The sequence below is a fragment of the Prunus persica genome, chromosome G6 (assembly GCF_000346465.2).
Source record: "Prunus persica cultivar Lovell chromosome G6, Prunus_persica_NCBIv2, whole genome shotgun sequence".
Taxonomy (NCBI): domain Eukaryota; kingdom Viridiplantae; phylum Streptophyta; class Magnoliopsida; order Rosales; family Rosaceae; genus Prunus; species Prunus persica.
Genome location: NC_034014.1, coordinates 11,610,254 through 11,626,650, shown reverse-complemented (window position 1 = coordinate 11,626,650; position 16,397 = coordinate 11,610,254). Strand labels below are relative to the sequence as shown.

Sequence of the window (16,397 nt, the reverse complement as noted above, 5' to 3'; positions counted from 1 at the left end):
AGATAATTAGAGCTCATACGTCTAATTACATCGTGACATATGAATTAAATAAATAAATATTTTTTATAATAAAAATCCATGTTTTTTGACAACTTCCCATCCCTTCGCTCTACTCCCTCTAGCCTCTCTCTCTTTCACTCTTCCCTCTCCCTCTGCTCTCCCTGTCTCCTCCCTCTGCTCTCCCTCTCCCTTTAACATACAGTCCAAAGGTTAATTAGCTTTCTCTTTTTTATGGAAAAATTATATCAAAAGTTTGTTTGATCCAAATAACTAGGCCATTCAGTGCAAAAGAATCTTCATAAAATCCTTTTTTTCACTGGCCAAATGATTAACAGACAATAAACAGTTTTTTACTAAGAAATTTTTTTTGTAGACAACAAGTTTACTATCAAAATCTCGTACTCCTTGATGACTTCTTCCACGCCTATTCAACTAAATAATGCTTATAGGTCACAGCTTAAAAAGATATCGACTATTTTATTGATTGCAGTAGAGGGAAAGAGAGGGGGGCATAGGGTGGAGACAGGGCCGTCTATGATATTTTAAGGGATCTGTGCGAAAATTAAATTTGGGCATCACATCATCTAATAAGAAAATATTATATAAAAAAATTTGTTATACCTTAATGTGATAAAAACATTTTCATCGATATCAACATTTTCATTGTCATCATTCTCATTATGCTCAACATTATCCACACATTAATTCCTCAAGATCATCTTGTTATTGTTCATTGTAAGTATTTTCATCAATTGTAGCATGTGATTCTTTAACAATGAATCTATCTAGAGCTCCTCTTTGAGATTGAGTCAATTCCTCGATTTTTCTTTTTTTAAGTCGTTTTGTATATCCAGAAACGTATTTTCTAGTAGGTGGCATGTTTAGATTACAAAGAAAAAATTCCAAAACCCTATAACCTGGAAGATAACCCCAACAAGAAATAGATAAATATTTCTAAAAACTAAATTTCCTTTTATAACCAATCATCAACATGATAATAATTTAATAAAATAAGTCATGTAATATATAGATTGAAACATTCATGGATTTGAATTGAGATTTGATTGAATATGACTATATGATTTTGAGTGGTTTTTATGAATTTAGGAATTAGGGTTTTCGCTTTTTGGCGTTGAAATTCCTAAAATTAAAAGAATAACAAAAATTGTCCAAGGATTGAAAAAAGAACCAAAGAGATTGATAAATGATGATAATTACTTACTAGAAAATCAGAGTTTAAGAGAAAGAAGAAGCCATGAAGTTTTTTTGTTGTTGTTTTTTTTAGTGGAAGAAAGTACTTTGATACTTGAACAAAAGCGATTGATATATAATACTGTTGCTGGTTAGCTTAGTTTGATGTTTCCTTATTTTTAAGGTTTGGGTCTTCTATTAAGGGATATGCGCTAGAAAGCCAACTCTGCTACATGCACTTTTGTGCCAAGATGTAGCACGCTAAAGTATATATACAATTCCTGTAATATTAATATATATATAATATAAAGAAATTTATGTTATCAGAGGCCCTCAAAAATCGGAGGCCCTGGGTGGAGAGAGCGTAGAGGGGGAGAGAGACAAAGTAGAGGGAGGGGGATGAGAAGTTGCAGGAAAAAATGTATGTTCATTAAAAAAATATATTTATTTATTTAATCTACATGTCACAATGTGATTGGACATGTGGGTTTACTTATCTTCCACGTCACACTTAACAGAATTTCTAACGGCAGGGACCATTTGTGATAAAAAGCCTTAACGTTAAGGACTATTAATATCATAAAAAAACTCAAAGACCATTTTCGTAAACCTAAGGGACCATTTGTGATAAAGAGCCAAAAATAAATAATAAAAATAAGGGTAATTTTTAGTTTACTACAATCAAGTTTACCGACTTTTAGAGTTCAATGCAGCAAGTTTTTTTCGTCTTAATTACGTACACAAAGTCGATTTTTTTTACCACTTTCATACCTACAGTTAGTCTTTCAGTTAACTGCTAACGTGGCAATAAATATGCCACGTAGACCCACTCATATGGTGCCATATGGTCCACATATATTATTAAATAAATACATTAATTTAAAAAACTTAAATTTAAAATAAATAAAAATAAAACCATCTCTTCGCCTCCACCCCATCCCAACGAACCCTATCGCCCAATCACCCCACCACCCTATGCCTCCCAACCATCACCACCTCACCTTACCACGACATCCATCTGACTAATTTCATAATTTTAGAGACCCAGTGAAACCTAAGGTCTCAATCGCAATTGTGAGCTTCAATCGTAGAAAGCGTCAAAACCCACAAACACAGAAAGGGGGAAGAGAGATACATAGGGTGGATGATGAGTTGGGGTTCATGACTATTGAATAGAGAGAGGGGAAGAGAAAGAATAAGGAAGGTGTTGTAGTAACCAATATATTAGAGTTGGGTCGAGTCTTCTTCTAGTCGTACATGTACACTTCTTTAGATTCTCCCACATGCTCCGCACATTCTTCATGATCCAACACGAGTTCTCTCACTCAATCTGGGTTCTAGAGATACTGTTGACGATGCTTGTTTACTCGGTGGCGGTGATGGATCTACAGAGGAGCAAGGGTGGTCAAATGACCCCTGCAACCTCTGAAATCTGTCATTGAAGGAACAATTGACCCTTGCAAAGTGTTCGATGAAAATCCCCAAAGAACTCGCAGTGCGTTTCCTTTTTTTCGTCGTCATACTGAAGTGTTTTTTTTTTAGCCTGTCGTCCAAAACGACGTCGTTTTGGCTCATTTTTTTAATTTTAATTTTAATTTTTTTAAAAGACGCATCCAACTTTCGCTTCCCTCCTCGATATCTCCCTTCCCCTTCCCCACATGAACTAACCTAAATCCCCTAAAAAAAAAAGCTAGCAAACCAACCCTAAATCCCCAAACCTCTAATCCTATTGAACCAACCTTCACCCGATCCGACGGCGGGTTCCTTACCTCACCTATCTGGCGTCGGCGGCAGGCAGTAGGTAGCAAAGAAAAAAAGTCACCCCCTCCCTTCCCAAATTCAATTTGATTTCAAAGGTGCATTTGCCATTGTCCCTTAACTTTGAAAGTATGTTATCATAATTTTTAATCTCTTTATACTTTAATTAATTAATAAAGATTCTTGTATGTTTTTTCTTTTTTTTTGATAAGTGGGGGGCTAAAAGCCCAAAGCCAAACAATTACATAGTAAAAGCACGAGGCCTCACAGCGCCCCTAGCATCCGCAGCATGAATATCTTCAAGGAAGTCAAGCACCTCATCACATGGAGCCCAAGGCCAAGATTATAACTTCTAGCAACCAAAGCATATGCGGCTACATTTTGTTCACGGTAGATATGCTTAATTGCACAAACCAGGGTTCATAGATCTTCATTTTACAACAGAAAATGATGTTGTACAAAGGGTGAGTTGGAACCATAGGAGAAGATAACAGAGTTACAATCTCCACATCACGATAGCCAGCATCCTAAGCCAAACTAAGCCCCCAAAAGATACCCTATAATTCCGCCTCAAGGATTGTACTTGCACCCAGATTCACAATAAAGCCTTGGATCCAAGCACCAGTAGCATCTCGTAATAAACCTCCATCACCACTAAGACTAGTGGCATTGATTCTACTTCCATCTGTGTTAACTTTACATGCGCCAGGTCTAGGAATTTTCCATTGGAGCCGAACCACAGTGTGCTCTGGAGTGCCTACAATTGTTTTACAAGCATTGTACTAATCCAGCGCATATTGCTAAACTAGGTGCTAAGGCTCATAAGGCATAATAAACCCTTGCTCAAAAATCAGCTTGCATCTCAATTTCCAGATATACCATAGATAAATCAAAAAGACTAAATACCAAGGTAGGCCATGATCTATACTATTTTTTATTTATTGAAGATTCATATGAAACCATTCATCAAATCTGGAATAGAGAGAGAGGGTAATTTGACAGTCCTTAAATAAGTGCTCTACAGATTCCATAGAATGAGTACATCTTGGACAAGCATCAATATGGGTTAGACCACTTTTTTGTCGTTGAGCATTTGTAAGAATCTTCTTATGGCATAAAGTCCCCAGAACCTGGCAATGATGTTCAAAGCTTGATGAACATTGGTCATGTCCGGGCCGAGATCAAGCTTCTTGCAGATGTCATTTTCTACAAGCAGGAGACAGAAGTCAGTCAGACACAGAACAAAAAATTCCATGGTAACTACAGCATATCAAAGGGATGCAACTTACCATCACAGTAGGTGAGAGGAATAGCGGACCGTTGCCAACCTCCTCTTCCCATATGCTGCTGACTTTCAGCACGTCTATAGGCCACACATGATCACCTTGGCTCATACTGCTTCTAGTTCGTGGCACCAAAAAAAGAAGAAGGAATTGAATCAGTTTGGACCAACCGTAATTAAGCGGGCCCGAACTGCCACCTGCTCCAGCAGCAGGCCTCCTCGCCTCCAGCCCAGTTACAACTGGACTGCCCAAGTCAAAGACCAATTGGCAAGTCAAAAGCCTCCTCCATTCAAGAGCCCAAGTCACAGAAATAAGCCAAGTTGCAGGTGGACAGCCCAACAATTAATCCACACCTCCTACATGCCACCATGTGCCATACAGAAGCTGGGGGGGCATTTATGGAAGCAAAATATCTCACCCTAGGACAAATAATTAGGCTAATTAATTTGGGAATTATTTGACCTAATTGGAAGTTACCTAACCTAATTGGGAATTACCTAACCTAATTGGGAGTTACTTGAATTAATTGGGAGGTTACCTAATTCAAATTGGATGTATTTGATCCTCGTCTTAATTAGGGATTTGGTTAAATCCCTAATCCCTAAATACACCAACCACATCAACCTCACCAACTACACCAACCCTACTAACCTCTCCGAGGCCCCTTATAAATACTTGGCTACGCACAAAGATTGAGGTACGTCTGGTTCCCTCACAAACTCTAGCCACCATATTCTTTCTCCCTCTCACACAAGGCTCCGGCCACAACACATGGCTCCGGCCACAACACATGGCTCCGGCCACCCGGTTTTTCTTGAAACACCTTACCTAACTTAGGCATCAGAAGGCCTTTGGGCAACACCCCCGGGGTGTGGTCCTTTTACTCTGATATATTTTGTATGGAGAAAGAGAAGCGGAGAAGACGAAGGAATCTTAGGCGAATATTCTAGTAGGATGAAAATCGCTCCTACAGGTTGCATAGAACATTTAATTATATCTACTTTCTTATGACATTAGCCTTAACTTTACTAGTTGCAACTGTTTCGGTGGAGAGAGCATTTTCTGCTATGAATGTTGTGAAAGCTCCACTTCGCAATCGAATGGGAGATCAATGGTTGTGTGATAGCTTACTTCTTTATATTGAGAAAGATGTGTTTGCTTATATTGATAATGAAATTATAATGCAACATTTTTAGAATATGAAAACTCGTCGTGGACAATTGTAATGTGATTTTTTTCTATTAATTATGAATTATAAATTATGGTTTCATTTTTATGAGTTTATTTTTATATAATTTTTTAAAACCTTTTAGACGTTGACTCATGCAAGGAAAATTCTTGAAACCGTCCCTGCTCGATGGTGTACGGCTTCAGGTTCTAGACGGCGTTATGATGTTGCATTTCATGAGAGGAAGGTGCAATGGGATCGGGGCTTGGGTGTTCAATTCGGTGATGAATGGGGTGATTCTGTTGACCAGCGGTGGCTATAGCGGCTGCGATGGCAGCGAGGTTAAGTTTGTTGTTGGTGGGTCTTGTTCATTTGTTGCTGGTGGGTCTTGTTCATTTGGGTTGGAAGGGAATGGCAAGAAGGGCAAGGAGCTTTGATAGTGTGGGTTAGAGTGTATGATACTTTTGGTGGGGGTGAAGCAAGAGACGGGGGTGTTGACGCGAGAAAGGGAGGGTCAACCCCAACATCCAACCACGCATTCTAGGTTCGGGTCCAATCTCTGCTAGCTTGAATTTTTCTGGAACTTGGATTGAAGAAGGTTGATTTCTGGATTGTTGAGTTTTCATTTTTAATTTTTAAAAGACATATGGGTTTGATTTCTAAGTTTGCATGCACTTTTACCACATTCACCTCCTATCATAAGCATATGTCATGTCTGGCTAATATTTTAGGATTTATTATGATCACGCTTCAATCCTGTCCTATTGGACAATCTTCATAATGGTTCTTAATCCCATAAGTATATTTTGTATCCTAAATAAACAATTATGTCAATAAGTCGAATCAAATCTGAAGATAAATAAGCAAAATTGAGATTTTCTTGACTCTTGCGCTCTATAAAAATTAAAGTAACGAAAGTTTGAAAATCTCATTTTATATTTGGTCATCAAGATATTTTTTCTTATTCAAACAAGGATGATATGAAAGCAAAATTTGAACTCTTTTTGGTCAAGACAAGTCCCATTACTCTGCAGCCCCACATGAATGCGTACATATATGAGAGACCATTTGAACCAAAATGATAAACATGTCACAACCCAATATGTCATGCTTTTACAGGACAAAAACAGTAAAATCAATTAACTAAGCACCATTTGCATTCTAAACATGATTTCAACTCTAAAGTGTTCAAATCATCATTGTCAACAATGTATTGGAAATAAGATGACGTACCATAGCAATATATGAGACAAGATCAGTACATGTATATACGAAGTATATATCCTTCAATGTGATTGTAAAATATATACAAAGTATTCCTCAATGTGAAGCTGATACATCACTAAGTAAAGAGGTCTTACAGTCATAATATGTGATTACAAAGAGCAAAACCTAATAGAAACTTGGTATTCCTGGTAAAAGGGAAAGAGTAGAATATAAAACTAGTTATGGTGCCATACCAAGTGCTCGTAACATTCTGTTCAGATGCCACATGATGACGCCATCAATAGAACATCAAAAGCATCTGCAATACTGTTTGAAAGCCGCTGCTTCTGGGGCATAAGAATTAAGTTTTGACTAGCAATGGCCTTTGCTGCACAAAGAAACTGCAACAAACTGACATGCCACAGATCAGGTAGCCGTGGAAATGCTGGCTGAGAGTGCAGCATGGCGTGCCACAAATGACTCGACCAGTGGATTCACTAGTTCAGGTGCTTCATCCTTCAGGATCAGGAACATTAACAAATTATGAATCAGCGTTCGTTGTCAATGGGAAAGTTATCAGAATTCATACTAATTATATCTGCTTATGGTTGGGCGCTAGCACTTCTTTTCCCTATTTATACATTTGATCTAATCTTTCATCCACAAGACAACAGAAACCAGTTTCTCCGAGCCAGATTTTAGCATGTGCTACAAAACCACATTATACATCCATACATCTTCTCAAACATTTAAAAAAAACTCCAATAGCCTTCATGTACGCAAACCTTTCTGAGAGCTAAATTATTACCATTCTGCTCCAAGTTAGCTCTTAAATACCTACTCTGGTGCTTATATATACAGACAAATTATAACCTCAGAGTGTTTGTGGCTCTGTGTGTGTGTGTGTGTGTGTGTGTGTGTGTGTGAGAGAGAGAGAGAGAGAGAGAGAGAGACCTGAGGGCAGTGGCCGACATTAGGAAGAACAACGAAGTCTTCTACAGAATCGAATTTCCCATAGGCACGTCCAAGTTCAATGGGCTCCCATGGATCCTTCTCACCCCATCCTATCAAAACAGGGCACTGTACAGAGAAGAAAAATTAAAAACTTGAAGCTACTTGATGCATTAGTAAATTTGACTGGTGTGAGTGGTTAGTAAGGATACTGTAATCAGTTTACTGAGTTTACTGAGACACTAACCTTCACTTGAGGCAATAGTTCCTCAGGAAGGGGGCCACCCGAGTAACAAATGAACTCCAGAAATACATCTACAGCACCAGGCTCAAGTCCTGGAAGAAGGATTTTTTGAACTAGTTCCTCTGTTACCTGGGAGGTGTCATGGTAGCACTGAAATGCAATTATTCGTATCAGTAAACCTAAACAAAGAAACAAAAGGGAAGAGTGCAAGTGTTCACGAGTTTTTTAGCTTCTATAAAAACAAGATAATTTGGATATAACACTATACAGCTAACAAACACACACCACCATAGGCAACCACAACGACATTCAAGCTAGATTCCCACTCAGAGTGAATATGTACATATCATAGCTGAAGTGTCTGTTATACCCATTAAGATCCAGAAAGACTTATGTGGATGGATTGAAAAGATTCCAAATTTTAACTATTTGCAAAAAATCATTTTCGTGATTTGTACTATGCTATGAATCTATCTTTGCTAATCAGATAACGTTGGTTTATATGCTTCAATATTAGCAGCTTATCAAAAAATAAATATGTCGCTATCGTAAAATACCTGGCAAAGGATATTCCTCACAGACTCTGGTGTGGCAACAGTTTTGAAAAAATATTTGCCCACATCAGTATTCCTGCCACAACATCATGAATTGAACTCTATGTTTACACTGAAGAACTCTAACATGACAAACAAACTATTTAATCCAGCTTTACCTCAGTAAGTTCTGAAATGATCTAATCAATGGTCTTCCGTACCAAGGCTGCTTTTTAATATGAAGCATACGAAGAGAAATATTTAAGAGCATTATGCCCTTACATAACTGTGGCTCCATAACTGCCGCCTGAAGACCAACAAGTCCTATGTGAAGACCCAAAAAAACTCATAAGGGTATGTCTCTGTTGATGTCATTCAAAGAAATAGTTTCTAAAGAACAAAGGCTCCATTTAGTAATAAGCAAATCATATAGAAGTATCGCATCAACATTGTAGATTATGGCTTATCACTGTGGGAAATATTGATATCTGAATGTAAACCCAGCGTATTAGAAGATGGTACACAAGAAAGCAAAGGCAGTATATTTTACCAAAATATTTCTTTCATAAGTTTATTGCAGCAAAGTAACCAAAATATGAACTTTAATGGTGACCTCCTTTGGATCCAAGACTTCACTTTCTTTCCATATACGTATCTGAATGCATAATATATTAATATGTTATTTATTGTTAAGGCATGTCTAACCAACACTTGATGGAAAGCATAATATCCTATCACAGGATCTTTTCACAGCCTCACAGGTGCCATTAGATTAACAAAGACGGCATAAATTATATGTTTCTTTTTCCCTTGATCCTTTTCATTTATCACTAGGCAGAACTAGTTAAGCATAAAAACTTACAACTCATACCAAAAAGAGAGAGAGAGAGATGGTCACCTCCGATAGAGTTGCATATAAAGAATGCTTCATCCTTGACCACATCAATACAAAAGTCATTTAGCTGGGTGCCCCATGTCTCAAATGTATAAAAGGAACTTTCCCCAAATTGACGAGGATTTGGTTTGTCTGAGTACCCATAACCAATAAGATCAATTGAGTATACCCTATGTGATTTTGCAAGAACTGGAATATTTTTCCTCCAATGGTCACTGTAAAGAATAACAAGTGTGTCATAGGTACTGACCTTGACAAGTTAAGCATGGAATGAAAGAGATCATACAACAAAACTCTGAAACATATGGCAAAGTGTGAAACTTGCAAATAGTTTGGGAACATTAAAAATGCAAGTTATGCATGAAAACTTGAAAATTGTGGGGAATACAAAGCCCAAAAAATGAAGCTTTAGCTTCAAGATTGCACCAAAACCCAGAAAGATTAGAGTTTGGTCTGTTCATGGGTCCTTATCTTAAGCACTAACAACAGTTTGAGCAGCTATGATCTGACTTATTAAATCTAATTAGCAAGGACTTAACTCTCTCACAACTATCTACAAGATAAGTAAGCAACAAACTGAAAGTGCAAAAACTTACATAAGTAAATTTAATTTTTGAAATTTAATGAAGTTCATACCATGGGTACAACTAAGAAAAATGGGATATGTCTCATGCCTGTGTGTGTAAAACATGAATGCATATAGCAATTTGCGCATGTAATACCTATAGCAATTAGTTGTCTGCTTATGAGAAGTAATGTGTGCATGATGTAGACCTGTTTGCTCCAAAACCATGAATTAATACTAATGCCGGGCCACGGTTGCCAGCATGCTGATAGCGGATAGAATAAGCCCTCCAGTTCCATATTCTACAACACACAAAAGAAAAATGACACTAGAAAGTAAGAAAGACAAATCATTAATTTAAACCCACAGTCAGCCGAAAAAATGCCAAATACTTATATCAATTACAATTAACATGAAATAAAGAACCAATGATACAATAGCAACTGAAAATAGAAAAACTCTTTCAGGCAACAGGCAACATGAGTATCCAAATTATTCTCATTAGCTGATCACTAAAACTATATTGGTTCATATATTAAGTGGGAATCAAAAGCACAACTCTATAAAAGCACATGAGCAACTCTCACTCCATGTCTCAGTTAGGAATCAGGAGATTCCAAATAAAGTGGAAATTGGAGTGTTTGTAGAAAGATGGCAAGATGTAGTCTTTATGAGACTTCCAACTTGAGGTTCTCATCCAAATTTTCATTTCCCCCTCTCTTGGTTAGTCCATATTAGCTCCCTTTACCACAGTTGAACTTAGTTTTCGGGGCTCATGCGATGTTTTATGATTCAGCTATCCTCTGTCGCATCTTTTTTCACTTACCACTATGCCAATTTTTCCACAACTATGCATTGTATGATCCATAGAGTGTAAAGCTAAATTAGAGTCTAACCTTATAGAAAATTTAATTAAAAAAACAGCTTACTCACTAAATTTCGTATGAAGGGCAGCATAGCTAACTTAAAGACATAAAATTTGATCGTTTCCGAGAAACCAGAGGAAAGTTCTTTATATACATCTCTTGAAAGAAAAACCCAGAACCGGATATGAAACTTTATAGTTGCTTCAAGAATTCCTACTTTCTAAAACCAAACAGAAACTTAGAACAATGCAAAACTCTAAACCAATATAAAGGATTATTAGAGCATGGGAGGAACTGAAAGCATGGTACCTGCTTTGAACTTGGACCTCAGGCGCATTGTTGTTCGCAGTGGCTTCTGGACTAGGAAAGCTGCCCTCACCAATTTGACCACTCAAAGAAGAAAATAAGATAAACCCATTTGATTCCAACCCAGAAAACTTAGACATCCTACGAGGCATCTTAACTTGATGAAGATTTTCCTTGTTGAAAGTTATGTTTCTCTGAGAGGATAAAAATGGAAAATCTAATTTCGACACAGACAGAGCGGGAGAGGTGCTTGCCATGGCTTTGATACGAGGAGAGAGAGAGAGACAGAGACAGAGAGCAATGGACTGATGAAGTGTCAAGTGTGATATACAAAGCTCACATGGCGGCCATAGATGAACGTTCAACTAACGGTTAGAGGTCAGCTTGTTTCATGTTTAGTGTTTAGGTTTGCTCCACGTACCCAACTTGTCAATTGGCATGTACATTTTGGATTTTGCTATGCATCGTCTTTATCTTCTTTTGGCCAGACACAAGTTTGTAGGCCCTGCATTTTGCGTTTGCATCCTCTCTTTACCAGGGTTAAGGTTGAATTTTTTAGGACAGAGCATGACCTCATGAGGCTTTTAAAGTACATGCTCCAGTGGAATCTCTGCCCTAAGGAAAACAAAATATAACCAAGAGGCTTCGACCTTCAAGAATCATAGGAAACTGGATGCGAAATAAACTAGAAGGATCATTTTCATTTTTTTGAAAGAAGGGCAATAGTATATTGAAATAGGATGAGTAATTAGTACAAAAACCGGGGTATGTCATCACCAACACCAAGGCCAAAATTTTACAAGGTAATTCTAAACAATTGAAAGAAAGTGGCCAATCCGGCCAAATTTCGGCCAAAATTTGTTCGAAAGTTGCCATGCTGGCAACAGACAAGCATCTTTAAGTCTTCATGACAAAATCTTCACTACATACAGGACTAATTTGATACTACCAGCCAAGTGAAAACAACATAAAAAAGAGATCAGGTCAATCATCCTCTTTTTAAGGTCAATCTATTTCATGCTGTATACGAAGGGAACAATTCCAATCTTTAAATGCAATCATCTCAAGCTTTGGTTCTCATTGTCCTGCGAGATCCCTTCATCTTGATCATGGGATAGAATGAAATCGGGCACTTCTTCAATATCCTCTGCAGGCTAATGGACAATGAAAGGAATATAATTAAAAAGGGAAAACAAATTAATGTGGAAACCCAAAGAACATGCACAGAAAGTATACAACCTTCCATAGTTGCAACAGGTGGCATAACAGAAAGTCAATGATCATAACCAAGCAAAAAACCTTTCCAGCCCAAGCTCCACATGAGAGGTATTTACAATAAACAAATTAAGCAATTAGCAACCCTGAAATTGCTCCTGACATATTTATGCAATCTCAAAACAACAAGACAAATAAATAATGGAATTAAATTCAAAATCCATCACTGCCTCCTAATCAAGTTCTTGACGTCCAATTCAAGCAGCTTAACTAAAATTCAATGTGACACAGTTTCTACCAACAAAATACACAAGCGCTCCCTCTCCACTCCATCTTGCAATCATTAATAAGCTAATGGATCAAGAGATACAACAGTCAGCCTTCGAACTGAAAAAACCACCACCTGTGCATCCTCGTCTCCCTAAACTGTAAAGAAAAACTCATTATCATCCCCTCAAGCAAGACAAGATGAACAATGGTATTGCAGTCACTAACTCTGCTTTTACAGTTTTACCATTGATGTGATGAAGAGAATAGTTGGTTCACACTCTTTGCACAACGAATTTGTTTTAAGCACTCAGACTCATAACCACATCTGTACAAGCATGCAATTTAGATGCACGCTTTGAGTAGCACACCGTGAAAGTCGTTGTAAAAGATTTTGATTTGAGCATTTCAGAGCACGGTCATAAACAATTTCTGTCCGTTTCGCCACATCATGCCAATTGTACAGCTCCTTCATCTACAAACCAACAAAGAACCAAAGAAGCATATTTTAACCACTGTACAAGCAGTCAATGCGCCTAAAGACAACAATTTTTGAAAGAGTGCACTCACATGATTGTGCATTTCTTGTGGGTCGATTTTGGGAAGTATAGATATTGCCTTCTTTATTGCTTGAACCATATCACTAGGATCTGGTTTTGCAAGTACAATCATGTCATCTGGTAGTACCTATGTACAGAAATGGGGTTAACTAAGTTCAAATGAATCTAATACAAATTTGACTCTACTATGAGATGGAATTTATCCTAGCTTTAAGAAAGAAAAAAAAAACTAGTTTATTAACTATTAGAGAAAAAAGATTCCAAAGTTCATACCTCCGGGACACCTCCTACACATGTACTGACTGTTAATAATCCACAACTAGCAGCCTCTAAGATCGCTATGAAAAAGCTTCTGTTAAAGAACTGCCAGAAGGGAAAAATCGTATCATAAAAAATTAAAACAAAAGGTAACGGTTTTAACACATAGATGAAGTTGAATACATGTTGGTGCAAATTCATTCACATTTATATATTACTATAGTTGTGAACCTGTGATGCTTTCTCCATAGTTTCGACAGTTAGCTAGCAGAAAAAGAAGTATGACTATGCTCCAATGTATCTGCAAGCAATTGCAACTCCTAATTTACTTATGTTTCAAATTGTATTCATAGTATCACTGGTATTAATAACGCCGCTGTTTAACTTCAAACAATAAAGACAATTTGACCACCAGTTGTAGTAAACTACAAGATTCCCAACGATTTAATTTTTTCGCCTGAGTTGGTGTAGCTACAAAAATTGTTCATCAGATATTTAAAAAAGATAAAATGAAAGAAGATATTCATAAGTATCTGTTTAAGAATATATGGCCAGTAATTAGGACAGATCGTACTTGAGAGTGTTGCACGGCACCTAACAACTCAACTCGATCTTGAAGAGAATGTTTTTCCCTCATCTCTTCCAACCGCACACGTTTCGGTCCATCTCCTCCAACAATGAAACGAACCTTACCACATATTTCTGAATGAGATGATTAAATGCTAATTAACCATGTTAATAATTACATTCAATGATGTTAAGCTCCAAACCACACTCAACGTTTTCTTTATATCAAAAGCATCCCCCTTAGGTTAGGCCTTCACACATCGAAATTGTTTTGCACGTAATGCTGACAAGTGATGAATTTATGATCATCTCAATATCCAATCACAGAATTATTACATCCAATGATGTTATGCTCCAAACCACCCTCAACATTTTCTTTATATCAAAAGCATCCCCTTAGGTTAGGCCTTCACACATCAAAATTGTTTTGCATGTAATGCTGACAAGTGATGAATATATGATCATCTCAATATACAAACACAGAATTATTGGCGCACACATTCAAGTCCTTTCCAATATTAAAATTCATTACACAGAATGAGCAAACATGATAAGAAACATAATATTTTCATTGAATGCTATGTGAAAACAACTCACATTGGGGTAACGGCATACTTCTGGAATGACTTCAACGAGAAGATCTGCACCCTTTCGGTCAACCAATCTACTTATAACAACAATTACAATTTCATGACTACTCAGGCGCTCTGGTGCAGGCTTGAACATAGCTGTGTCAACAGCATTAGGTATCACAAAGACCTTTTCTGGTGGCAAACCTGACCGTAGCACTGTGTTTTCCTTGCTTGTAAGAGAAACACAAATGGCCTGACTTACTTCTGCCAATGTAAATTGCAACACCTTGTTCATGTGTATACTTCCCGCATCAGCAAAACCATAGAGTGAATGATCAGTAAATACGACCTTGTACCCCATTGTGCGTGCATGCATCAAAGCCTCATGGCAAAGAGTTGAGAAAGCTTGATGTCCATGTACCAGGGATATTTTCTCTCGAATAAGGATAGTCCTTACTATTGGAAGTGTCCCATAAAAGGTTGGAAAAGTATTCTGCATAAGAAACGGTTTCCATGGTACATAGTACACTTTCAACCCCCTGTCATATATCTCACCCCAGAACGATTGTTGTAGGCATGAGTCATTACCACCACCTGAACAATCAAACAATGAAAGTTCATCTAGTCAACAACTAATAGAACAAAGGAAGCTGAATTGTGTCACGAAATATTTTCATTTTTTAATATCTCAAAACACTTAGCAACTCAGATGTTCCAATCATATTCAAACAACTACAAGTATACAACAATATATAATCTGGCACCCACCCCCATCTCCAGAGAAACTCCTCATTACACCTTAGCTGCCACATCATTCAAGTCGTGTATCATGATAAAATTCCCATTACTCCAAAACAAAATGGTGGTTCATCTAATGCCCCCATTACCTAGATGGGGGCCTCAACATCCTTGTGCTGGAAAAGCAATATGAGAGCATACAAATAAATAAATCAGCAGTTTCATTGAACTATTGTTTTCCAGTTATATTAGATAATTACATATACAAAAACACACACGTTGAACCCAGAAAGTGGAAGAGACTGTATGTCTGACCTTGTGACCAAGCTTGAGAAGGCATTGTGAGAGATAATAGATGTGATTCTCAACACCACCAAAGTTGGGATAGAAAAAATCAGAGACCATGAGAATTCTATGCCTTTTCCACTCACCCATTTCTTTATTTCAATCAGTGTTTTTAAAGGCATGCCTTCGCTCCCGCGTCGGCGAGCGCGTCGGAGCGAGGCGGCAGGAAATCGCCCGAGGAGGTCGGCTGTTTCGCGAGTTGCACGTTTAGCGCGGGGAAGGCGTAAGGAGGCGTTGCAAGGCGGGGCCAGGCGGAGCGAGGCGAGCCAGATCTGGGCACTTCTGAACCGGAAGAAATTTTGCGAGTCTGCAAATTGGCTGCGACTCTGCGAGGAAGACGACTGCGTGTTTTTTTTTGAGTTTTTATCAAAAATAGCCCAAATTTATCTCCCACTTTAAAAAATATTAGTTTTTATAAAATCTTTCAAATATAGCCAAAAACTCAATTAAATAGACACAAATATCCTTAAAAATTAAAACCCACATAAACTTAAAAAGCAAAGCCATACTACACAAAATTTGGTCGAACTACTGTTGAGCACGCACGTCTGTAGCCTTGGTCTGAAGCAATTCCAACACTCCCTAATTCAATTTACCGATCTATAATCCCAAGTTTGCTTTTCTTTCTCTCTCTCTCTCCTACCATTTTTGTTTTAATTTCATGGTTTTCTGTTGGCCACTTGAAATAGTTTATTCAACTTATTAATTTTGTTTGTTGGATTGGATATGAAGATAAAGAACTTATTAATTGTATTTCTTTTTCGATTTGGATGAATAATATATTTCCAATTTGGGTCTGCCTGTATCATTGTAAATTGAATTAGGGAGTGTTGAGGCTATACAGACATGTTGCCCATTGGGATTGGCCAGAGAGTAGAAAGTACTTAACAATGATCAAGGCAAATCCAT

General features: G+C 37.6%; 1 protein-coding gene and 1 pseudogene across 2 annotated transcripts; both read right to left on the bottom strand.

Annotated features, from left to right (window-relative positions):
- LOC18773302 (pheophytinase, chloroplastic) lies at positions 6,644 to 11,407 on the bottom strand. 2 transcript variants are annotated; one of them, XM_007205289.2, is made up of 8 exons: positions 10,970 to 11,407; positions 10,004 to 10,096; positions 9,233 to 9,444; positions 8,514 to 8,658; positions 8,359 to 8,431; positions 7,805 to 7,951; positions 7,561 to 7,686; positions 6,644 to 7,122 (listed from the first exon to the last, which is right to left on the bottom strand). In XM_007205289.2, exons 1-8 carry the CDS (start codon positions 11,221 to 11,223, stop codon positions 7,033 to 7,035), a joined length of 1,140 nt encoding a protein of 379 aa, XP_007205351.1. In that variant the 5' UTR covers positions 11,224 to 11,407; the 3' UTR covers positions 6,644 to 7,032. The 2 variants fall into 2 exon arrangements, with proteins under 2 accessions (XP_007205351.1, XP_020420754.1); XM_020565165.1 differs by having other exon boundaries at positions 9,952 to 10,096; positions 10,970 to 11,082.
- Positions 11,664 to 16,015, bottom strand: LOC18773624 (annotated as a pseudogene).

Bases quoted from the DNA above. Each gene is read 5' to 3' on its own strand.
- LOC18773302 (XM_007205289.2), bottom strand. From the start codon at position 11,223: ATGGCAAGCACCTCTCCCGCTCTGTCTGTGTCGAAATTAGATTTTCCA. The intron at 10,097-10,969 runs GTACCATGCTTT...TGTGTGTTGTAG, and splicing joins GAGGTCCAAGTTCAAAGCAG to AATATGGAACTGGAGGGCTT. The intron at 7,687-7,804 runs GTTAGTGTCTCA...TTCTCTGTACAG, and splicing joins AACTATTGCCTCAAGTGAAG to TGCCCTGTTTTGATAGGATG.